This window comes from Papaver somniferum, chromosome 7 (assembly GCF_003573695.1).
Source record: "Papaver somniferum cultivar HN1 chromosome 7, ASM357369v1, whole genome shotgun sequence".
NCBI classification, from domain to species: domain Eukaryota; kingdom Viridiplantae; phylum Streptophyta; class Magnoliopsida; order Ranunculales; family Papaveraceae; genus Papaver; species Papaver somniferum.
Genome location: NC_039364.1, coordinates 255256232 through 255281632, shown reverse-complemented (window position 1 = coordinate 255281632; position 25401 = coordinate 255256232). Strand labels below are relative to the sequence as shown.

The 25401-nt window shown below is 35.6% G+C and overlaps 2 protein-coding genes across 2 annotated transcripts; one reads left to right on the top strand and one right to left on the bottom strand.

The window, feature by feature from the left end:
* Nucleotides 1-13491: 13491 nt before the first annotated feature.
* On the top strand, nucleotides 13492-14815 carry LOC113296394 (probable fatty acyl-CoA reductase 4). Its single transcript, XM_026544705.1, has 6 exons — nucleotides 13492-13607; nucleotides 13700-13781; nucleotides 14015-14065; nucleotides 14165-14311; nucleotides 14464-14531; nucleotides 14650-14815. The coding sequence occupies exons 1-6, from the start codon at nucleotides 13492-13494 to the stop codon at nucleotides 14813-14815; spliced, it is 630 nt and encodes a 209-aa protein (XP_026400490.1).
* Nucleotides 14816-23583: 8768 nt separating this feature from the next.
* LOC113296393 lies at nucleotides 23584-24597 on the bottom strand. The gene has a single exon (XM_026544704.1). The coding sequence runs from the start codon at nucleotides 24595-24597 to the stop codon at nucleotides 23584-23586; it is 1014 nt and encodes a 337-aa protein (XP_026400489.1).
* Between the last annotated feature and the right edge of the window lie 804 nt (nucleotides 24598-25401).

Genomic DNA, 25401 nt, shown 5'->3' with positions numbered 1-25401 from the left:
TGTCCTAGGTGTCAAGTAAATGAACAATAGTTTCCATACTTTAGAAACTATATATATGAATCTATAGTCTTGTAACCATTAAGGACGTGAAAAAATGAAATAAAATTTCCACTTTTGTTCCCTTAATTTCCTTGTGTACTTCTACTGATTTTGTATAGTTCCCTGTGTACTTTCAATAGTTGTTTCTTCAAGTACTTGAGCTATGCACGAATCAATACACACATAAAAGAACCAACTTAATTTGGTTCTGTGAGTAAGATGGGGCAATTTTCCGCCCTGCAAATTTATTATGATTTGAACAAAATACATTTTTCCATGTGAGTCACATTTTGAAGGAGAATTTAGAACATTACAATAATACATTTTGTAAACAATTCCCTATTGTCAAAATGTGTGCATAAATTGGTTAAATGTGCAAAAATGCGTGTCGGCAAAAAAGTGGGCACAAATCGGATTTTACAATGTGAAATATTTATTGCACTCGTTTCTGATAAGAGTGATATGGTCATTTCCAAAATCTGTAAGAACAACCACAGTCATCGACTATAACTAAAAATTTGGTCGAAAACCCAGACGCTACAGAGAGGAGTATCAATCAAATACCAGAATATAACCAAAAACCAAACTATATTTGGTCGATAGTTTGGTTTTGGTCGGGCGTAATTTAAGACTACGCCCGACATAAGGCGCAAATATTAGTTGCGTTTCGAGCGAGGCGTAATTTTAATTTGCGCTTGGTAGTCAGGCGCAAATAATAGCTTCGTATGTTTCAAACGTAACTTTAATCTACACCCGATAGGACGTAGTTTACATTTGCGCCTGATATCGGGCGGTATGTTTCAATTGCATCTCAACCAGGCGGTATGTTTCAATTGCGCCTCAAGTTACGCCTCTCCATCGGGCGGTTTTATATATTATGCCCCACACCAAACGCAATTTTAGGCTCCGCCCGACATCAGGCGTAAATTAAAGTTACGTCCCACCCCACCCAAGCGCATTTTATACCTATGCCCCATATCAGACGAATTCTTATACCTCGCTCCACCAAATTTACTCCAGCAGCATAACTTCTCACCACGGACTAAAAGCATTCTTTTAGTTTTCATCTGGAATTTAGTCTTTATTAATATCTTTATAATAAAAATAAAACGAAAATTTCAAAACAAATTAATTTACAAATATATTAAGTGATTTTTTTATTTTTTTATTATTTAACAGTATTATTAGAATAAACTAGTTGAAAGCCTAACAAGCTAAGCTCCAACAGCGCACTACGTACTACATTAATTGAACAAGTTGTCGTGCTAGCCTACAAGCGAGTCTCATGGCCAGGAGCGGACTAATATAGGTCTGAAACTTCGTAAGAACGATGAATCACACCATTTATCGGTAAGATTCCATGGGAATATTCTCAGAAACCTTAAACATACACCAATTCGTCAACTTCGAGAAAGAAACTGGCTCCGAGATCGAAACTTAACCATATTTATCTAACACTTCTTGATCAAATATGATTATCAGTCAATCATGAAAGATAATCAGATGAATCTAATTGTGTCTCCAACTTTGCATTAAGCCATGGTTTGCAAACTTTCCATTCCTTAGATCAAAAATGTTTTAGTTCATGAGTATGAGAATCATACAATACCGGAGACAAACTCAGGTGCGAAATTTAATTCAGTTGCATTCAATTCAGGTGCAAAATCTTTTTATTTTTCAAACTGGGATGTTCAAATCTAACAAATTTCATCTTCAGTTCATCCGAGTGAAAAACTATATTCCAACTCTAATAATCTTTGAACCTGGGATGTTTAACTCTGATAAATCTCTACCATCGAAAAGTGATGCATGTGACAAGGCATCCATTGAAAAGAAGTTTTCTCTCACCGGGATCTGTTATTTTACTAACCTCAATTTTTGATGTTAAATCCGTAGTTTTTTCGAAACAAGAAGCAACAAGATCAAATTCTTCAATCCATGCAAAAGCAAACCAGTTTTGTAGAAGAACGAAGCAGCTTTAAAGGGAAAATATTTGCGCCTGATGTCGGACGTAGTCTTAAATTACGCCCGACCAAAACCAAACTATCGATCAAATATGGTCTGTTTTTTGGATATAGTCTGGTATTTTGGGGGAAACACAATCCATATGAGCTTATCTGTAGCCATTAGATCAAAGTTTAGACAATCCCATTGGTTTAAAAAGTGCATACGGATTGAGAAATTTAGCTAAACCAAACACAGCTTCAAACCGTTAGATTGGCCATGATTTGATTTCCTTAAATTTGGTTCGTTGGATTAGAAATAATTACCATAAAACCATTGTAACACACAATCTCTATGCGTTTTTTCCTCCTCTTTTGATTTCTTCGACTTTCTTCTAACTGTCGAGAGGAAAAAGAAAAACCCTTGGATCTCCGCTTCTATCCTCTCTTAGATTGTTTCTCCAGCACAAACACTTTTAATCTTAAGATCCATCTTCTTATTTTCACAATCTCAAGATTCAAGTGAAGATATCGATCTCCACGAAGACGAGATTTAGGGCAGCAAGATTGAAATGAAGAAGTTCTATTCCTGATTAGTTCGTATTTAGCTGTAGTAGAACAAAATTTTGTACGGTAAGAACCCCAATTTTGTTTGGTTTTACCTTAATTTTGCATTTGACACTTCAAACTTATAGATTCAAGCTTAGACATTCTGTAAAAAATAACCCTAGATTTGTTTCTCGTCGGTGATATTTAGGTGTTTCAATTTGATCTGTTTCCAAGTTAAATTCTATTGCTTTCTTCATATTTCTTGTTTCATTTGCAATTTATTTAGCTATATTTTCATACATTCGTAAGGGCATTGTTAATTGTGTTTATTCGTAGTTCAATATTATCCATGTAGTTTCGGCATTTCAACTTAATTATGCGTGTTTAGTACAGATATTATAGCATCGATGGATAAGAGTTGGATTAAAATGCATAGGAATGAGGAGGCGTTCCGCAAGGGAGTCAAAAGCTTCCTAGACTTTGCGTTTGACCGTATACAACCTGGGATGGAGTCAATTCGTTGTCCTTGTGTTTACTGCAATAACAATTGCTATTTTTCTCGAGATGAAGTGCATCTACATATATTGCGTCATGGGTTCACGAAAGGATATACTAATTGGATATACCATGGGGAGGCAGAGGGAAGGGAACCTTTGGGTACTGCTAGAATAATTGAAGATGACTTGCCGGAAAACGACGATTGGGATGAGTTGCTAGGTGTTATTGGAGAATCTTCAAACTCCGATCCTGCTAATTTTTACCGGTTGTTGGAGGAGTCCGAGAAACCCCTTTATCCTGATTGTAAGAATTATTCAAGGTTATCCTTTATTGTGCACTTACTTCGTATTAAGACCCGTGGTGGATTGGCTAACAAATGGTTCGACGAGCTGTTGAGTCTTCTGATCAAGGCATTTCCAATTGCCCTAGTACCGAAGAACTGTTATGAGGCTCTAAAATCCATAAGGGACTTGGGTCTTACCTATCAGAAGATCGATGCTTGCCCAAATGATTGCATATTGTTTCGGAAAGACTATTCTCTATTGGATAAGTGCCCGGTCTGTCATGCTTGTAGATGGAAAAATGATGGGTCATTGGGAGGCAATGAATTAGATATTAGTGCAAAAAGAAAACCTAAGAAGAAAGTTGCTTAAAAGATAGTACGATATTTTTCTTTAAAGGCAAGAATTCAGAGGTGGTTTATGTGTCCTAAGACCGCTCCTCACATGATATGGCATAAAGAACGTATTGATGATGGACTTTTGAGGCACCCGGCAGATTCTCAGAACTGGAAGAGCTTTGATGAGATGCACCCCACATTTGCAGCCGAGCCTCGTAATCTGAGACTTACATTAGCTACCGATGGGATGAATCCTTTTGGAAATATGACGAATCCTCATAGCACATGGCCAGTTGTTCTAATCAACAACAACATACCACCATGGATGTGTACGAAAGATTCTAATTTCATTTTGTCTATGATAATTTCAGGACCCAAATCACCAGGAAATGATATTGATGTGTATCTGCAATTATTAATAGAGGAATTGAAGGATTTATGGGAGCGCGATATTCGAATTTTTGATGCTTCAAAGAAAGAGTTCTTTCTATGTCGTGCAGCACTATTAGGTACTATTAGCGATTTCCCTGCCCTAGCCATGCTTTCTGGATGGAGTACCAAGGGAAAATATGCATGTCCATGCTGCAATAATGACCCATGTTCACTTCGATTAAGCAATGGAGGTAACAACTGAACTATTACTTTTTTTGGATTACTTTCCTTTTATGCCCAACTCTTATCATTTTTTCCAAATGTTATTTGTAGGTAAGTGGTGTTACATGTCCCACCGCCGCTTTTTTCCAATGGATCATAATGGCACGATCACAAGGCAGCCTTCAATGGAGAAAAGGAGAAACGACCACCACCAAAGATATTAAATGGGGCCGAAATACTTGAGCAGTTGGATCATCTAGAGCAAGTTGAGTTTGGTAAGAACGCCAATCAACAAAGTCTAATAGAAAAGATACCCTTTGATCACAATTGGAAGAAAATTAGCATTTTCCAGCTGGAATTACCCTACGTGAGCACGATTTTATTGTTCCACAGTCTAGATGTGATGCATATCGAAAAGAATGTTTGTGATATCGTGATGGGGACTATATTGAAGGTCAATGGGAAGACAAAAGACAACATAAAAGCTCGATTGGACCTACAGGGGATGGGTATACGGAAGGACTTATGGGCGACGAGAACAGGGGATAAGTATAGGGTGCCAAACGCTTCATATGTGATGTTGAACAAGGAGAAGGATTCATTTTGTAAACTTTTGAAGGAAATTAAGGTTCCTGACGGGTGCGCATCAAACATTTCTCGATGTGTGAACCTTAAAGAGCGGAGGCTTATTGGTCTAAAGAGTCACGATTGCCATGTTCTATTGGAACATTTGTTACCTATAGCAATTCGTGGAAATTTGCCAGATGATGTGTGTGAAGCAGTGACTGAGTTATGTATGTTTTTCAAAGTTCTGTGTGCTACTGTCCTTAATATGGCTGACTTAGACAAACTGCAAGACAGTATTGCAATCACATTGTGCAAGTTAGAAAGGATATTTCCACCATCTTTTTTTGTTGTGATGATGCACTTGCCCATTCATCTAGTAGAACAAGCAAAGGTTGGTGGTCCGGTGCAGTATCGTTGGATGTATCCAGTTGAGAGGCACGAATATATATATCAATGTCATTTTACTTGGAAATTTTACCTTTTCTGTGATCTGATGGTATTGGTAAAGATTTTTTATTACGGTTAATGTATATATATACACACTATTAAGATACTTTGGAATTTATTAATGTATGCTATTTGGAATATACTATCGAACATGTAAATAGCTTGTGAATGGTTGTTACTTTAGTCAGGATCATATACGATTTGTCTAAGTGATATCACAGATTTTAGCTATGGATGAATTTCCAAATGAGGCTTTATATATGTCATAGTTACCCTGATATCAAATATTGATTGATTTTCACTTGTTCATTTTGGTTACTGTCAATTTAGTTGAACTTTGTTTATCCTATGTATCAGGTACTTGCGGAAGTTAAAGTGTTATGTGCGGAATAAAGCTCATCCCGAGGGCTCGATGGCGAAAGGGCAAATAATAGAAGAATCCCTCGTATTAATTGAGCGCCATATGACTAGTGTAGTTACGAAGTTTAATCAACTTGGTAGAAACGAGGATAACACTCGATTTGAATCAACAGATAATAAGTTTTTTGTTTTCAGACAATCCGGTGAATTTCAAGGTAAGAAACGTGTGGCCTCGTTTTCAGAGGAAGAGTTCCAACAAATGAAAATGGCCGTTCTCAAGAATTGTGATGACGTGCACCAATATGAGGAGTACGTGTTCTCTACTTGCTATTTCTCCTTATGTACAGTGAATAATGCTAGAATGTGACATTGTTTTCGTGCACATGTAATTTGAATGATTTTCTTATGGAATCAACAGATAATAAGTTTTTTGTTTTCAGACAATCCGGTGAATTTCAAGGTAAGAAACGTGTGGCCTCGTTTTCAGAGGAAGAGTTCCAACAAATGAAAATGGCCGTTCTCAAGAATTGTGATGACGTGCACCAATATGAGGAGTACGTGTTCTCTACTTGCTATTTCTCCTTATGTACAGTGAATAATGCTAGAATGTGACATTGTTTTCGTGCACATGTAATTTGAATGATTTTCTTATGGAAATATACAGTGAACACAAAGATATGCTTGAAGGAACTATCCACGCACATAGAAAACACACCCAAGAATTTCCTAGCTGGTTTGAACGTAAAGTTAGTCTCAATTACAGACTATTAACATGCATGTTTTGTTCGCCACAAAGGCTTCTTATGATTTTTGACTTCGGTGGGATTTTTTCTATAACAAACAGATTTACCAACAGCACAAAGACACCGGTCAGGTGAGTGAAGAACTATTATCATTGGCCGGAGGTCCTTGTCGTGAAGCTCTGTCTTTCAACATTTACACGGTCAACGGGTACCGCTTTCAGACAAAACTTTAGGAGCAGGGAAGAACGACACAAAACGCTGGAGTATGTGTAACTATCGAGAAGGATTATTTTGGAGTGCTAACTGATATTATAGAGTTGAGGTATGTGGGTGGATTCCGTGTTGTTCTTTTCAAATGTGATTGGAGGGATGTAGATAGTGATAGGGGATGCAAGAAAGATAGACATGGAGTTGTTACTGCTGTTAATAAAACCGTAAGTTGTTGGAAGGATGACCCTTATGTGTTACCATCTCAAGTATCCCAAGTTATGTATGTGAATGAAGGAGAGGAGTCCCAATGGCAGACGGTGATAAAACTAAAACCTCGGAACTGTTATGATATGCCGGTGCGTGATATTAATACGGAGTTGAGTCCTAGTGAAGCAGCACAGGATTTGTACTCGGCTTTTTCTATGGAAGATGTACAACGTGAACCGCATCAGGATGATGATGACAATTTTGTTTGGGGTAGGTGTGATGTTCCGGAAGAAACCGTCACTTATGTTGCGCCAGAACAAGGTCGAGGGAAAGCTGTCGATGAAGATGATGCTGATATAGAAAGTGTTTATACTACTAGCGATGACGATGATTTGCTCGAATTTGAAGATTCTGACAACGAGATGAACTTGGATTAATTTTAGTTTGTTTCCTTTCATACTGCGGTGAAACTGTAAAAGAAGCTTTTTAGCTTTGTAAAAGAAATTGGTATCTTTTTTTTAATGAACAAAAGAAGACTGATATCGTTAAAATCACGCAGACAATATTACTTTTACTTCTTTAATATGATGAAAAGAGAATTCCATTTGAAAAATGCTCATTACATTGGACCCATTTTCAAATCAATATCTGAGAAAGGAACAAGAAATTTAACAAACCCATCCTATTGCATTCATTTATGCGTCCATTACAGAATTTACTGGCACTATTCACTGGCCGGAGATCTGAATTGTGGATAATTGTTTACACCGATGAGTGCTGATTGATCACGTTTCTCATTCGATCAGTTGTTTTAATTGGGGGTTTTTCTTTCTTAATAATCTGCAAAACAAGACAATTCAACTAAATGAAGCTAATTTTAAAGAAAAAGTCATTTAATCACGGGTATGGGTAATCATGGAAAATCAAAATTGAAAATTGATCAACATCGCTTACTACTGCTAATCGTGGACGACTCCTTTTCATTACAACTCCAGTTTGTGATTTTTCCGTAACCCTTCTAGTCGATGTTGGAGTTTCCATTGACAAAGAGAAGTTTTAATTTTGAATTTGGCCATTCATGTTTTACATCAATTGCTTCGGTCTTGAAGAAAAAGAGAAATTATTTCGAGATTTTGGTAACACATTGTTGGATAAATATTAAAATCTCATATAATCTCTCTAATGAACGGGTGGTGGCTAAACTTAGTCGCTCATATAGGTTTGACCAACCAAATACTTATTGAATCGCTGGTCATCCAAGCTCGAAGTAAATAGCTACCAAACCTACAACGGCGGTTGCTCTATTCTTACCGGGAAAAGCATTTGACCGACTAAACTACTCTATGTGGTCGCTCAAATTAGTGGATATATATTAGTACCGAGTCGCTAGTTTGATGGTCGCAATTTTAGTAGCTTTATCCTTAAACCGACCAAAATTTTGGGTGCTCGCTAACATTTTAGTTGCTTAAGCCATGTTTTCTTGTAGTGATGGTTCCCTGTAAACTCATTTTAGAATTCTAGCTGCTTCACTTTTAACTTACTAATGTTCCCATCCACATACATATATCTAGGTCAAATGTTCCCAGGTGATTCAGAGAATCTATACACAGTGCTGACAACAAGTTAAATTAAGTATCACAATAATCCACGCATCCGTCCATAAACTATCAGGAATAAATATAAATTATAGTTATCTTTACATCAAAAGTGGTACTCGTCATATCAGACCCATGACTTTGCAGATGATGACTTAATCATTTTATTACTTAGGCACAAGATAAATGAGCCAAACACTCCAACTTTAAACTTCTACCTATCACCAAGTCCCGCACTAGTATGAACTTCTAGCGACATTAGTCTATCAAGGATAACCAAGAGAAAAACATTTGGAAGTAGTACTGGAATATATGGGTTAAGATGGATAGTCAACATGACTATAATTATCAATTTAACTTTGCATAAGGAATAATGCAAGCGGATCATACGCACTAAATGATACTATCCCGTGCAAGAACGATGTGCATTCACATACAAATCTATTAACTTTTCATTAAGAAATAAGCTAGAAATGAATTAATCAAGCTATAAATGGTTGTACAAAATGAGAGATTACATACTCTTTCATAAATGAATAGGCACAAAACAGTAGCTACACATACCTAGGATGACTAGATGAATATGCATTCTTCATACACAACATTTACAAGCATCTAATCAACAACGAAATTATGATTCTAGTGAACCCTTGCAACATTTTTATTTTGTACGTCTCACATAGTATTCAATTGGAAGCGAAGTCCTTATATGACCTTAAGATAAAGTTAAAAAGGGGAAATTGCATATAGCTCAAAAATTTGGTCATTGTACCAGTCACAAAGCATTCATGCATTTCAACTACCTTGCATGATTTATGCTTCACTGAAAGTAGTCATAGTTTACCAAACTTCACAGTTATAAAAGTTATTTGACCTTCATGAACTTTCTACAGTACACTAACAACTTGGGTTAGAAAAACATATCCAAAAATCATCAAGTTCCAACGATTCATTAGAGAGATTCACACATTAGAACATGAATGCTAGATTAGTTAATCTACAGAATTCAGCTAGGATTCTCGTACACTTTGGGGTACCTATGCTTATCCAATTGTCAGGAAATTTATACATAAGATTTATTATATTGTTGTGAACAATATACTAAAATCTCAGCTCAATCCAATACGTAGACAATTACAAATGCTACAAACACTTGGCTGTTCGAAATTTAAAATCTGCAGAATGCAGTCATATTATGCAATGTTTTCAGTAGTAAAGGAAACCTGATCTTCTTGAAAAATTTTCCGTACTTCCACGACACAATGGATGACGACATACTCAATTTGCATCACACTCCAATAATTGGACCTCAATATATCAGTAGAACAACAACAGAGATTATGAGGCTTATAAAATTGAGTTACAATCACACCATGCTTTCCCAAAGCTTGTTAGCTATGATTCAAGTAGAGAATAACATACCCACTTTATATTTTAGAAAATGAACATAATTAATATTGAAATTCCCAACTTCATTAGGAACCCTAATTTCTAAATTCTGAAATTAAAACATCAAAACATGAAATTGATTCTCTTTGATAACTACCCATTGTTCTAAAAAATGGGAAATTCAATGATCCATCATCATTTCAAGCAAACCAGATCCAAAAATAAATAAGGAAAATTTAATAGAACTAAAAAAAGAGGAAGAAGTTCCATACCTTCTATATGCAAACAACCCCAAGGTTAGCAGAAACGAACTAACGATTTCCAAGTTTGATATCTCTAAGGATTTTTTCATGGGAAGAGAAGGAATTTCTGTTTCCCAAACTCTCAAGAAAAGTTCCAGATCCAGAGAAAAACAAGATGATATTCTTATACCGCCAACCAATATAAACGACATCAGTAATTTGATATAGCCATATCTGTATACCGAGTTTACTGATTGTAATTTTCATTTACGTTTATTTTAATTTCCGAAGGAAATAGAAAAATCACCAGAGAAGAGAATAAAAGGTAAAATGAAGAAAGAACTCTCATTCCCCTGGAGAAAAGAAAGAAACCTTTTCATTTTTGACTAATGTCTCCTTTTAGGATTCAACATACAAATTACAACCTCCTTTTTGAAAATAAAGTATTTACAAACCCACTTAATATAGGTGAGACAAACCCACCTTTGTCTTCATCATCTTTGTTCATCCGCTGCCATATTATAATGAACCCGAACATGATTTGAATGTTCCTATCGGCTAATGGTTAGATTTTGAGTAATTGAAAAAGAAATGCTTCTTCCCCAATGGTGGCATAATTGATTCCATCAGATGTCCTCTGTCTCTATCATTAAATAATGAAATTAAGTTTGGATCCAATACACCGGATTATGAAAAGAATTATTGATTTGAATTTGATTTTCTCAAAAAAATAATAATTTTATTAATGCACGAAAAATCAGAAACTAATTAAAGTTTACTTACAAGAATTTTCAAATAATACAGTTACCCATGAATAAGATTATGGAGGACGCAAATGTAAGGTTTTTTTTTTAATTTTTTTTTTTTTTTGCAAATTAGGGTTTGGGATGGTTTTGATCTTTATCCTTTGTCCTTTGAATGAATTTCGTTTTTATAGCTTGAAGTAGATGATGAAGAAGCTGGGGGTTTATTCCAAAGAAAGCAATCACCGATCGGGCAACATCAATAGTTAGGAAGAATGGAAACCGACGAGGAGATGAATAAAGACAACCATGAATAAACAAGTTTATCTGTGAGTTTGATCACCCACATCATTGAGGTTGTCAATTTTCTAGTTAGTGCGCAGGTTACAACATTAAAGGTGTCACTATCCCTTCACAAAAATTTCAATAAAACAAATTGTTCACAAAACCCTATTTAACATAAACCGACTATATTTCTAGTTTAAATCACCCAACAAAAATAAAAAAACAACCCCATTTTTAATTTTTATTATACTGTCACCACCACCAACAACCCACCACCAATAAGTAGCAACACCCGCTACCACCATCCGCCGCCGACCACCACCACCGATCGCCGTCGATCACCACCGCCGCCGAGCAACACTACCATTATCGCTGACCACCACCAACCAGCCGCCACCGCCACAAAAAATGAGTTTCATTGACTATCGAACAAAGTTAGAAATAAATAATGAAACAAAAGAGAAAAATGATGACAACAAAATTGGTTTCACCAAAATTAGATGAAACCAACTTTTGGTTCCATCATAAAAGAAATGAGAAGATAGAAAGAAGAAAAAATGAAACACAATAAGATGAAACCTACAACCACCGTCAAATGCACCACCCCCATCACTGCCACAACCACGAACACCACAACCACCACTACCATTACCTCCTCAACTAAAATTAGTTTCAACAAAAAAACAATCCACCTGTGTCTCACCAGCAAAAAAATGGTTTCATAAAGAAAAATAGTTTTTCCACATATTGTAATTTCACCAACACAACTTCAATGATGAAACCAAACACGCCGACTTCCAAGTCAGGCGAATAAATATTTTTCCCCCATGTAAAAATATTTACTGTGGACATTTTTATTAATGCCCAGGGAATGGGCAGCGTACATATATAATGGGGAGACACCTAGAGTTATATTAGAAAAACCTTTTGATATAAATCAAATAATGAAAGAAACCTCAAAGTTTCTGGACATCCAAGAAGAGAGGAAGTTGGTGCAAGAAAGATTGAATGAACTCAAGGCTGCACAAGTCTCGAAGAAACAAGAAACTTGGACTTAAGTGAAAGAACTTGGATTTAGGTGGGTTAGGCTTAAAAAGTTTAAGAATGCTGAATAAGGCGCTTCTCGCCAAATGAGGATGGAGATTTGGTGAAGAAACTGATATTCTTTGGTATAGAATCATTCGAGACAAATACGGACGGCCGCAATCCATATGGACACCTCAAATTCCGTCCTCTACTTATGGTTGCTCTGTCTGGAAACATATCACAACTCAATATCAGCTGGTAAGCTCTCTCTCCCAAATTTCAATTGGTAATGGACTGACAATATCATTTTGGATTGATAAATGGAGTTTTTGAGGCTTGTTTGTATCCTGTCCTTTTCAAAATTGCTAGTATCAAGCAAGGCTCTGTTAGAGAACACATCTCACTAAACGGCACCAGCTGGTCCTTCCACTTCAAGAAAATCTCAAGGCAGCAGAAGTCAATCAATTAGCCTCAATGCTTGTATACATAGGTGACTCTCCACCACCCTTATCAATTCAACCTGATTAAAGAGTCTGGTCTATCACCACAAGGTTATTTCTCCGTCAAATCCACATACAAATCTCTGGTAGAGTCTACTCAGGCTACATCAACCCCTAATTTCCCACATAAAGCCATCTAGAATCCGCATATCCCACCGAAAGTATGTCTCTTTTTTAGGACGGCAGCTCACAATAAAATCGGCACCCAAGACTCTCTTCAGCATCGAAATTTTAAGCTTGGAAGCAGATGTCCTCTTTGCCTTGCTGAATGTGAATCAAATGAACACCTTCTCCTAACATGTCATTTCCCTTGCAAAGTATGGCCCTTAATTCTTCCAGGTACGCGATGGTGTATTCCCCCCTAACAGTTTTTCAACTAGCTCAATCATGGTCATCTGAAGGCATTTTAGGTCCAGCAAAAGAAATATGAGATCTTCTACCAGCTGCCGTGATATGGGCACTATGGAATGAACGCAATCGAAGGATTTTCGACGAAAAATCTCTTTCTTACTTCCAGGTTAGCGTGGAGGTGAAAGCATCCCTTCTAGCTTGGAGTTCTGCCTTCAACAGAAACTTTGAATTTAGGCTTGATCAGTTGCATTTTCTCTTGGGGGAGCATGTTTCTTTAGTGCATTACGTTAAGAGTTTGCTACTCATCTTCTTCCATTGCATATGGACTGTATCCCCTGTTTTGATTACTCCATTTTTATTTCTTTCTTGCTTTTTCATTTGTAATTTGTAATTATTTTTCCCCTCCTCAATAAATTCGCCCCCTTTTTCACGATCAAAAAAAAAAAAACTTGGACTTGAAAGGTTCGGTGGATGTTACATTTATACGATTTATCTATTTCTTGTCCCCCAGCTCCCCCTAATCTGGTGTTATGAACAGAGCGAAATTGTATGGATTGCCAAACACATATGTGTTTACGAAAGCAATGGGAGAGATGATAATCAATCGCTTAAAAGGAAATCTTCCAGTTGTTATCGCAAGGCCTACACTTGTTAGTTCTACTTACAGAGAGCCATTTCCTGGATGGATAGAAGGCTTCAAGTACGTAATTTTTGACTATCGCTCAACCTCAAATTACTTTTAACAATATATTGACTGATGGTGTTATTAAATGTTTTGTCAATCGTCTTCAGAACATTTGATCCCATTGTGATTAGTATTGGAAGAGGGATGTTACCATGTTTTCCTGGAAACCCCGAGTCATTCCTCGACATTGTAAGTTCAACTTAACAAGCTCCAGATTTTCTGATGACATTAATGAACAATGTCGTATGCCAAAAAATTAATAATGTTCGGATATATGTAAAACACTCTCAGAGAAAGGAAAACAAAAAAAAATACAAAAAAAAGAAACCTAAAGGAAAAACTTATACACCTGAATAATTCTGTAAAAGGATGGGTCAAAATATGTGGCTGATTACCCTGATAATAATGATTTTATGTAACAGATCCCGGGAGATATGGTGGTGAGTGCTGTAATAATGGCAATGATGAATCATGTGAAAAAAATAAATAATAATAATAGCTTCCATAGTGATGGTCTGTTTATCTACCATGTGAATAGTTCTGCACACGGAGAGCCAATGAACGGTATTTAGCTGCTGGAATATGCTTATGACTATTTTAGCGAGAATCCTTGGGTGGGTAAAGATGGAAATGCTGTTAAATTTGTTATGCCTGTTTTCCTCCCCACCATGGCTAGCTTCCGAAAACACATATATCACAGTTATGTGTTACATAAGAAGGTAAGTCAATGGAATATATATTACCATTATACGTCTGCATGTTTTTACCAGAAATATTTCCCGCAAATCTTACTTTAGTAACAGTTTTGGATTTGATATATAATGAGGAAGACATTTACAGTACTCATGCTTGCTGTTTTTCCTATGTTCAGGAACAAAAAATCATCTTTGCGAGACGATTTGTTGAAATCTATGAACCTTATACACTCTTTAAAAGAATGTAAGTAGAACGCAAATAAATTCTCTCATTATTCCTTACGCAATCATATTTGAGTAAGGAATAATGCATGCGCTCTAATTGGTGCATGGAAAGTATCTGATTTTTGTGTGCCTTGCAGTTTTGATGATTCGGCTACTGAGAAATTGAGAATATCGGTGAAAGCAAACAGATTTGAAGAGGCTGATATGTTTTATTTCGATCCAAAACGTATAGATTGGAAAGACTACATTATCAATATGCATATTCCCGGTCTCATACAACTTGTTATTCATAGCAAGAACTAAGTTCGTCTCTGAAGATTGAAAATCCCTGCTGGTTTAAGGTGAATAATTTCAAAAACATTACAACTTCACTGTTTCGTTAATATGGGAAAATATCGATCATTAGAACTAAGTTCTCCCTCTTATATAATGTACTAATTCTATCCACTATAACAAAAAGAATAGTTCCAAAATGTGAATTTTATGGTTCTTCATAAAACCATGATAGAGTATTTTTATGGAAAGCAAATTTGCTTATATTTATTATCATTACTGGTCATCATACCGCATTTGCAATGTACACGTATGAATTCTATTATTATTATTATTATAATTATTACTTCCTCCGTCCGTTTTTATCTGTCATAATTTCTATTTTGGTATGTCCATTTTTATCTGTCCGCTCTGTTTATAGACATATTTTTTCCTTAAACTATCAAATATACCCTTTACTTTTATAATCATAAAATTATTTTTAATATCCAAATCTTAAATAATACACCATATATAAGGGAAAAAAAACTTACTCAATGTCTTTGTATTAATTGTCATTCTTTTTTTAAATAAAAACATTTATGAATAGTTATAAAATTCCTAATAAACTTCTGCTTATTTTAACATTAATAATTTAGTTTTGGTAATAATATAACTTTAAATAAACTAGACAATAGCTAGTCATGACAATTTATAGGATTTCCTTAATATCTTGACTTATTCAAAGCGGACTCTTAATTTAGGACGGAGGGAGTATTATTTATTTTTATGGGTAAAAACCGGAGTCAGGCCCCTATGCTACCTAAATCCATCCAGTTGGACTAGCCCCATTGCTAGACCCTACCCCGCAAAACCCATCTATACAACTAATTTAAATACAAATCTTTTACGATGGGATCAAACCCCTGACTTCCTCTTTACTGGAGTTGATAGGATACTATTGAGCTATGCCTTTGGAGCTTTTTTTGCTCTTTTAACAACACCAAATTTGACAACAATGATATTTTTTTTGTAAACTACAATTTAATATTCCTATTTATACTCATTATGTAGGTAATTCAAATAGCTTTCCAAATATATGAATTTTACAAAAATTCAGCATGTACTTTGAAGGATATCAAGTTTTTCAAAAATTTGATATATTTTTATAACATTGATTTAATGGAGCTTTCTGTGAATATGCAAACATTGATTTGATCTACATTTTTACACTTAAATATATGTGAAGTGGTAGTTGATATTAAAGGTCATATTAGTAATATGAGGGTGAAAACAAGCTATTTTGTCTTTTTGTGACTAACCAAAAAGGGTATGTTCTTTATTATAATAAGATGAATTGATACTACCTCGGTTTTTAAAAAACAGATTTTATTGATACTACCTTGATGGTCATGCACTTCATTGTGCCAAAGATGTTGGACTTAAGTTCCGAAATGACCTTGTACGCGATGTAATTGCTAACTTTTGTTACGAGCGGGTGTGCCTGCGCTCAAAGAAGTTGCTTTGGGTTTCTTGTCACATAATAATAAATATTTGCGTCCTGCAGATATTATCGTTTATAATTGGGAGAATGGTCAAGATGTTTGTATGGATGTCAAAGGTGTCTCACCTTTCAAAGGAGAAGGTACACGTGCCTTCATTCTCGGTCAAGCTATTTCTAATGTTGTTTCGCACAAACGAAATAAATACTTGGATCAATGCGTTTCACGCGGTTATGGTCTGAGTGTGCTATCTTTCTCTACTTTGGGTGAACTTGGTGCAGATACACTGTGTTTATTTTAAGAATTGAAGCATTGCTTGGTTAATAATGATGCAATAGTGGTGTATGTAGTTTTATTTTTTATACACTAGTATTGCTATTCAAAAGGGTGTAGGTGCCCACCTGGTTGCTAGGTTACCAAAAAACTCACTCTATGGATCATTATTATTTTAAATTACAAGTATGCCAAAAAAAATATCTTATTTTTAAGAACGGGGGAATATATCGTAGATATTTAGGAAATTATATTTATTTTTTAATTAGGGTATTTTCGTTTTTAATATTTAGGGATACTTTAGAAATATCTAATACTCTAATATTTATTTTAATATATTATAGTTTAAAAAATATCTATTAATTAAGGTAACAAGTATTTTGATAATTAGAGAATACAAGAAGCAATTGGATAAGAAGCTCAATGTTTTAATGTGAGGATAAATTTTTTTGATTAATGAAAATAGTGATTTTCTAGAGAGCTATCTCGGAATCAAAAGATTTAGATATTAATCATGTTTCACATTTTTGCCCTGCATTAACCCATGATTAAGATGGTACCAATGTATCTCGTTGTGATGTACTAAGAACCAGTCCTTGACCTCAAATAGAGAGAGTTATCTTTCAGGAAACACGTATGTCTCCTCTTTGGGTCATAAGTACGTTGGGAAAATTTTTACGCATCTTCAGGGCCTATATCTAGTCAAGGATGTATACTAGGAATCATAGCATCAGTTGCAGCTGCGTCTCACGAAGACATACTAAAATCGTGACATTTTTGGTTCATAAGTCAGCGGGTACGTTTTACGCTCTAAAAAACCTACATGATCAACAATATCTCGTCGAGGATGTGTGGTATGAGTCACGGCATCACGACCAATAATATCTAGTGGGAACGTATACTAGAAATAGTGGTTGTGGTTGCCTTGAGGACTAAGGGCTTAGTCTCAATCGCGAGAGTTGATTAGTTTTATATACTGAGCTCGTATTTTGCAGATGACGATCAAACTTATCTTCATAGCTCCCTTTTTACGTCCAATCTTCTCTTATTTTAGTTTTTTGGAACGTTGAAGATAATTATTGGCTTAGAATGATGACTCAACACCTAGTTATGGAATTACTATTTTTCCTATGATATTGAAATGACTCTTTCACCTCTTATCCAAACTTCACCATCTACAATTAGCTAATAATAAAATAGCTGTTTATTTTAATAAAAATAAAAATAAATGATTGGTACCAAAAATCTCACATGGACTCCACATACTCTTAAATTTAGTATATAATTAACATGATACTTCCATTTTTATGATATTTATTGTGTTGTAAACTGGTAATATTTAATTACATACCCTTGCCTAGAAAGCCGGTCGAACCAGTCATAGGGATGCTTTCGTTTTCAAGAAACTCAACAATGCTACCATTACACTCCAATAATCACCCGATGACCAAGCAATTATATGTATTTAATCTTATGTTTGTTTGATCTTCAAGCTACACTCCTTATTTCACCAAATAAGTCGTTTTATTTTTCCAAATTAGTCGTTGTCCTTGCACAACTTTAATCGGATTGAGTAAAGTTCTTTGCGTAGGAATGGTTATTGGTCAGTGGGTATGGACTACATTTGACCATGGTTACTAGTTAGTGCGTATTGGCTAAATTTTAATGATATAAATGACCAGGAAGGTAGATAAATGATAACCCATGGTGACTACTGACAAAAACCATAACATGAGAACAAAAGAGATACTCAGGGTTGGATGGCATTCAAGATTGATATATCAAAAGACAGAGTGTAATGGAATTTCTTAATAATTGTTCCAAGAAAAATGGGTTTTTCCTCTGGATGGTTTAACTTGATCATTAAGGGGTTCCATGTGAGTTTTTTAAACCATCAAGGGGCCTAAGACAGGGAAAATCTTTGTCCCCTTATCTATTTATTCTTTGTATGAAATTCTTTTGCGGGACTTCAATACAAACCGAGACAAATAAGAAAATACATGATATCAAAGTGGTTTAAAGAGATCTCCATGTTAGGCATTTACTCTTTGTTGATGACTGCATCATCTTCTATAAATCTAATAATAAGGAAGCTTTAAAAATTCTCCAAATATTTGTAGCTTTCGGCTCTGGCTCAGGAAAAATGATAAATTTATCCAAGTCAATGATCTTTATTAGTAAAAACACACCTAGAGATATTGGCTGGCACGATGGAATGGGAAAACTATCAACCCATATGGTAAAATGGAATGATAAAACATGTCGCATCCACCATTTCCAACTACCAAATGAGTACTTTCAAGATGCCAAAGTCAACAATAGGGTAAATGAATAAGATGTAAATGGATGTTTTTCAGAGGAGGGAAAAAGCAACGGAATATATCTGAAAGATTGGGTCTGGTGTGAAAAACTAAAGAAGGAGGAGGCCCTTGTTTCATGAACCTTGAAAAGTTCAATGATACCATCATAACTAATATGGGTTGTAGAATGCTGCAATAACCCGACTCTCTGGGTGCACATGTTATGCAAGGAAAGTATTTGCAGATAAAGATATAATGCATATCTCCACAAAACCAAAACTCAATGATTCATGGGTCTAAAAAGGCTCTGAGGGATTGAGAATATCCAAATCTTTGTAAAATGGGAAGTTGGAAAATTGGACAAAATTTAAGTATGGACTGATAATTGGATATCAAACCATAACACTTAAAACCGCCTAATTGTCCTGATAATATTCAAACATTTAGTGATTTAATTATCAATCAAACTAACTGGAATGAGGAGCTGCTACATGAGATATTCAGTGAGGAAATTACAAACCAGATAAGAAAAACCACCATACATGTTAACCATGATGACAAGATTATTTCGCCACTTACTAGGAATGGCAAGTTCTCGGTCCAAACTCTATATAAAGAACTGATTGTAAACAGAAACCCACAGAAGGGGAGGAACAAAGACTGGAACTCAATATGGGGACTAAACACTAGACCATCTATAAAATTCTTCACTTGGAAAGCTGCATATAATATATATCCTTCCCATTGGATAAAAAAATTTGGAAAATCCTACTCCCTCTGTTTCAAAAAGACAGTCCGCTTTGACTTTTTCAAAATATTAAGGAGACAATAATACTTTACTTGACTACCCTTAATTATTTGCCTATTTTATGTTAATAAAAATGCAAATATTAAAAACTGCCTAAAATTTTTATGAGGATTGTAAATAGGAAATAAAAAAAGAAAATAAAAAGATATCGAATTTATGGAGTATAAACTCTTTAGCGAATTTAATTCTTGGAGACAAATATATTGTCTTTTAAAAGGAATGAAGGATAAATTTGATTCCTTAATTGTACAAATTTGTTTAGTATTTTAGATTAGGTCTCATTAATATGCATTTATGAATATAAAAAATTAAAGGCTATAAAGAGAGTTCATTGAAAAAATACGCCTATAAATAGAAGTTGGACAAAATTTTGAAAACTGGCGGAAATGAAATAGAGGACGGTCTTTTTGAAACAGAGGAAGTCCTACATGATCTTCAATTGTCAAAGAGAATCTTTTAGCTTATCTTTTCATTTATTTCCTAGAATCTTTAACTTATTACTCAAGTTTGGACTGAACTAAAGATTAATCCTAGGAATGTTTACAAACACTATAAAGACTATCATATATGGTTAACTAATAATCTAGGAAAATAAAATGGCTAACATTATAATGATTGAGCTGAACTGTGCGTCATTGTCCTTTGGGATGTTTGGAAAGAAAGACGCAACGTATACTTCAATGGTATTAAGGCTCAGCTATCAACATATCAAAAAGTATCATACACTTTATAAATACAAGATAAGTTGTGGAGGCCAAAACAAGAATAACTCCATGCATATAGGACACACTAGGAAAGATGCATATGAAAAGAATATTGAGTTTAGAATGCAGTGACTACCTCCACCTATATTCACCCTAAAAATAAATGTGGCCGTCAAATATAATAGCCTGTGGAATTGTTATGGATAGACCTAATTCTATCTGATTATACATGGGAATGGACAGGAGCCAGAGGCATCAGGTACCTCAAAGGAGCAATCTATAGACTCACCAAATAGCAGATTAGGAAGCATTCAAATGGGCAGCAGGGTTGGAAGGAAGAATGGAGTTCGAATCATATTTTTGCATTCTTATAAAGCTAACCTGGAGAATTCATGTTGAGCAAATTGATTTAAGATTCAAGCGCAAGGAACCACAAGCGAATTACTTTGAAATAGCAACTTGGAGTACCACGAATTCTAGGGAAAACTATCTAGCTTTAAATTTGGTCAATTTTATCTCGGACTGTAATATTAAAAGACAATGGGGTTCAGAAATATCATACTCAATCCCACAAATCTCTGAAGATTTGGGTATCAATAACGGGGGAGGGGAATTTTTTTTTTTGTTTTGATTGAAAAAGAAGATTTATTTATAGAATAAGAATGTACAGGTTTCTACCAGCAGTAGATGAAAGAAAGAAAAGAAAATATGAAACAAGAGATTACATAAAGATGGAGTCCCATGTAGAAAGCACTGAACTAGAAAAGTTCAAATGAACACGGTGACCTGCTGCTGCTGCCCAAGACAAAACAGAAGATCTCGCATCTTGTATCCAGTCATCATCAGTCTTATAAGGGTAATTATCTTCAAATCGCCTGCGATTTCATTCCCTCCAAATGGTATTAACGATTTCTGCAGGGATTAAACCCCATATGTAATTACCTAAACTTGAAAAGAGTTTATGACGCCACATATCAGCTAATTCTTCATCGAAACAGGCAACACCCAAGCCCATCTTGTATTAGGTAATAGACCGGACCAAATTTTGTATGCGATTTTGCAGTGTAGAAATAAATGATTTTGTGACTCAACACCCAGTCCACACAAGATACACGAATTAGACAAATCCATACCTTTATGTTGCAGAACATCAATGGTATTTAGTTTTCCATGCAAAAGACACCACATTAAAATGTTGATCTCTGGAGGTATTGCTGGCTTCCATATAAATTGATAAGGAAAGTTAGCAACACCTGAATGAGCAACCATCTCTGTGTACAAAAATTTGACTGTGAATATACCCGAGGTATGAAGCTTCCACCTTCTCGTATCTGGCAGTGCATCTCTGACAGGAGGACTATCACCGATAATATTGATGAGAGAAACATATTCTTGCACCCCTTGATTTGTTAGGATACGCTTGAAATCAAACTTTCAGTTCCCTTCAACTGAAACCATATCTGTTTTCTTTGCATTCCTATCTCTTGATAAGTTATATAAAGTTGGTGAAACGGATGCAAGAGGGAGTTCCCCACACCAAATATCATTCCAAAAGGCAGTGCCACTTCCTTAATGAACAAAAAGAGTTGAGTTTTTACTAACTAAACTTGCAATTTCAGCAATACCACGCCAACAAGATACTCCATACGTTCGATTTATATTTCCGGGAATCCAATTGGAGAAATCAGAACCGTACTTGTGTTCTACAACCTTATACCAAAGTTTATTCTTTTCGATACCAAATCTCCAACACCATTTAGCCAACAAAGATAAATTCATTAACCTGAGATTACAAACACCCAGTCCACCCTTTACTTTAGTTGCTTGAACAAGATCCTAGTTAACTAAGTGCGAGGTCTTCGCACCTTCCTTGTATTCCCACAGAAAATTACGCATCTTGTTTTCTAGAATCTTAATAACTGAAACAGGTTCCTTAAATAATAAGTGGGTAAGAAGACAAGATACATTTTAGAACCGCAAGTTTACCTCCTTTAGATAAAGATATTCTCCTCCAAACATATAATCTAACATCAAATTTCTCCAAAATAGGATCCAAAATTGTTTTCGAACCAGACATAGCACCGAGTGGCATTCTCAAATACACAAAAGGTAAACAATCAGTTGAACTACCAAATTCTTCCGCCCAGATAGCTAGTTGAGGAGCATCTCCAATAGCAATGAGTCGAGTTTTAGAAGTATTTACCTTTAGGCCAGCAATGAATTCAAAACAATGTAGTGCAAAAAATAAGTTGTGCAACTCCTCCTTTTTATTACCAACAAAGAAAATAGTGTCATCTGCATAATGAAGGTGATTGACTATGATACTTGAGGGTGAAACAAAGAAGCCACTGAATAAGTCTTGATTAGCCGCTCTATCCATGAATCTAGAAAAACCCTTCATTGCAATATTGAATAAAAGAGGAGAAACTGGACAACCTTGTCTTACACCTCTTGTAGTTGTGAAGTATCCAAAAGAAGAACCATTAATAAGAACCGAGAAGGAAGAAGTAGAATAACAAAACCTCAACAAATTACACCATTTCCTACCGAAACCCATTTGATTTAGTACAAATTATAGATATCTCCAGTTGATTCTATCGAAAGCCTTCTCAAGATCAATTTTACATACAATACAAGTATTTCCAGACCTTAATCTAGAATCTACCAACTCATTAGCAATTAAAGTACCATCTATTATTTGTCTACCTTCAATATATGCACATTGCACCGGCGAGATAAGTTTATCCATAACAAGTTTCAGCCTAGCTGCTAGAACTTTTGAAATGATCTTGTAGACATTAGTAAGAAGGAAAATAGGTCTACAATCTTTAATAGTTTCGATATGATCCTTCTTAGGTACATGAGTAATGAAAGTAGAGTTATGTTCAGAATTGATAGTACCTGTAGTGCAAAATTCATTCACAGTTCCCATAATATCTTCTTTGATGAAATGCCAACACTTCTGAAAGAACATAATATGGAAGCCATCTGGACTTGGAGCTTTATCATTAGTTAAATCTTTGATAGTATGAAGAACCTCTTCTTCGGTGAAATCAGATTCTAGAATAGATGACTCCGTAGAGTTGATAGTGTCAAACGGAATCCCCTCTAAATCAGGTCTTATGACTTCCTCTTCCGTAAAAAGACTTTTGTATTACTCCACGATATGCTCTTGTAGCCTTACTCTATCAAATACTAACTCGTTGCCGATGTAGAGTTGTCTGATTCTGTGTTATCTTCTTCTAGCCGAAGCATTGCTGATGAAGAACGAAGTATTTCGGTCTCCTTCTTGCAACCATTTAGTATTTGATTTGATCCTCCATGAAGTCTCATCCATATTTGAAATCTTTTCAAACTCAGCTTCGTGTTGAAGTTGCGTAGTCAATTCCTCTTCGGTAAGGATATTATCCTCCGCAAGTCCATCAAGTGTTTGTATGTCAGAGAGAATAACAGTCAACTTTGTATTGATGTTACCAAAAACTTCTTTGTTCCAAACCTTTAACTTCTCTTTAAGGGCTTTTAGCTTTTGCCAAAGTACAGTGCTTGGTGTACCTGCAAAACAAAAAGAAGTCCACCAATCTTCTAGTAATTGTAAGAATCCATTCTCCAGAAACCATATAACTTCAAACCTGAAAGGACTAGGTCCCCATGATGGGTCGGAGATATCTAAGAGGAGTGGGATGTGATCAGAGGTAGGTCTAGCTTTGGCTGATCGGGAAACGAAAGGGTAGTGTTGTTCAAAAGATGGGGAGATAAGAAACCTGTCTAATCTGCACATTACAAGGTTTGCTTGACCATTTAAGCAGGTGTATCTTGCCCCTTTTAGGGGTAAATCAATAAGATCATGTTCCAATATGAAGTTGTTGAACTTTACCATGCTCCTTGTAATCTTCTTGCAGTTTTTCTTCTCATCACATTTAGTTATTATGTTGAAGTCACCACCAATACACCACGGAAGATTCATCCAATATCTACAAACATTGTCAATCTCAATCCAAAGTTCAGTTCTCTCCACAGGATTATTCGGTCCATAAACATTTGTAAGAACCCACTGGTAGTTGTCAAGCTTGTTTGTACAAAGTATCGAAAGAGTATAGTCACCTACGAGTAAGTCACTGACTTCCATAAAGTCTCTATCCCAGAGAATTAACATACCACCAGAGCTTCCTATAGATTGTTGCAAAGTCCAGCCAACATTCTTGTACCCACAAATCTGCTTAATGTCCCAAGATGAACAATGCATCATTTTTGTTTCTTGAAGAATTATGATGGGAGCCCTGATCATCGTAATCATTTTGTGTACTACTGTCCTTCTACTACTAGAGTTTAGACCTCTAACATTCCAAGTTAGGATCTTAAGACTCATTGAGAACAATACTTACCCCTGGATGTAGCTGACCTTCTTGTTCTGGAAGGAGGAGAGACAATTACCTCAACGGAAATACCAAGTCTTTTCAATTCATTCCGCAACTTAAGAGGAATAACTGTCTGGGGGTCATTGTCTGAACACACACTTGAACTATCATCATCAGGGCTGACTTCTGTTGAAGGTTCGAAACCAGGTGGATATTCAAGTGATAATGTATCTGAACCATTATAGAATTCCGTATCATCAACACTTGCAAAAAAAGAGCCCTCCAGACCCATTAACGGTGGAGCAGATTGACGTTCTTCATGCACGTAGACGCTATCAACACCATCAATGCACACAATGTGTTGCACATCCAAGTCTTTTTGTACGATTTTTTTGTTGGGAGAATGACAATGGGTTTGATAATGGGTCCAGATAAGGAAACCTTAGATACTAAGAATTTCCTAGTATGATTTGGCATAGAAGAAAAGTTGATCCCAAGATGAATACCAAGGTCAAAAAGCCTATTTACTGCAGTCATAATCCAAGCCGAGACTGAGAAGTTATAGTGGTTTTGGATGTTTATGGGTTGTGTATTACGGTTGCAAGACTTGGAACTATGATGGATCACCACTGGGGATAACTACAAGCTTCCAGTGCTTTGATTTGGGTATTTATACTATCTTCCAGGCTGATACG

What these genes read in the sequence shown, in the direction of transcription:
- LOC113296394 (XM_026544705.1), top strand. Translation starts at nt 13,492, where the DNA reads ATGGGAGAGATGATAATCAATCGCTTAAAAGGAAATCTTCCAGTTGTT. An exon ending in CCGAGTCATTCCTCGACATT is followed by an intron (nt 13,782 to 14,014) that starts GTAAGTTCAACT and finishes TTTATGTAACAG; the next exon opens with ATCCCGGGAGATATGGTGGT. An exon ending in TATACACTCTTTAAAAGAAT is followed by an intron (nt 14,532 to 14,649) that starts GTAAGTAGAACG and finishes TGTGCCTTGCAG; the next exon opens with TTTTGATGATTCGGCTACTG.
- LOC113296393 (XM_026544704.1), bottom strand. Translation starts at nt 24,597, where the DNA reads ATGATGCATTGTTCATCTTGGGACATTAAGCAGATTTGTGGGTACAAG.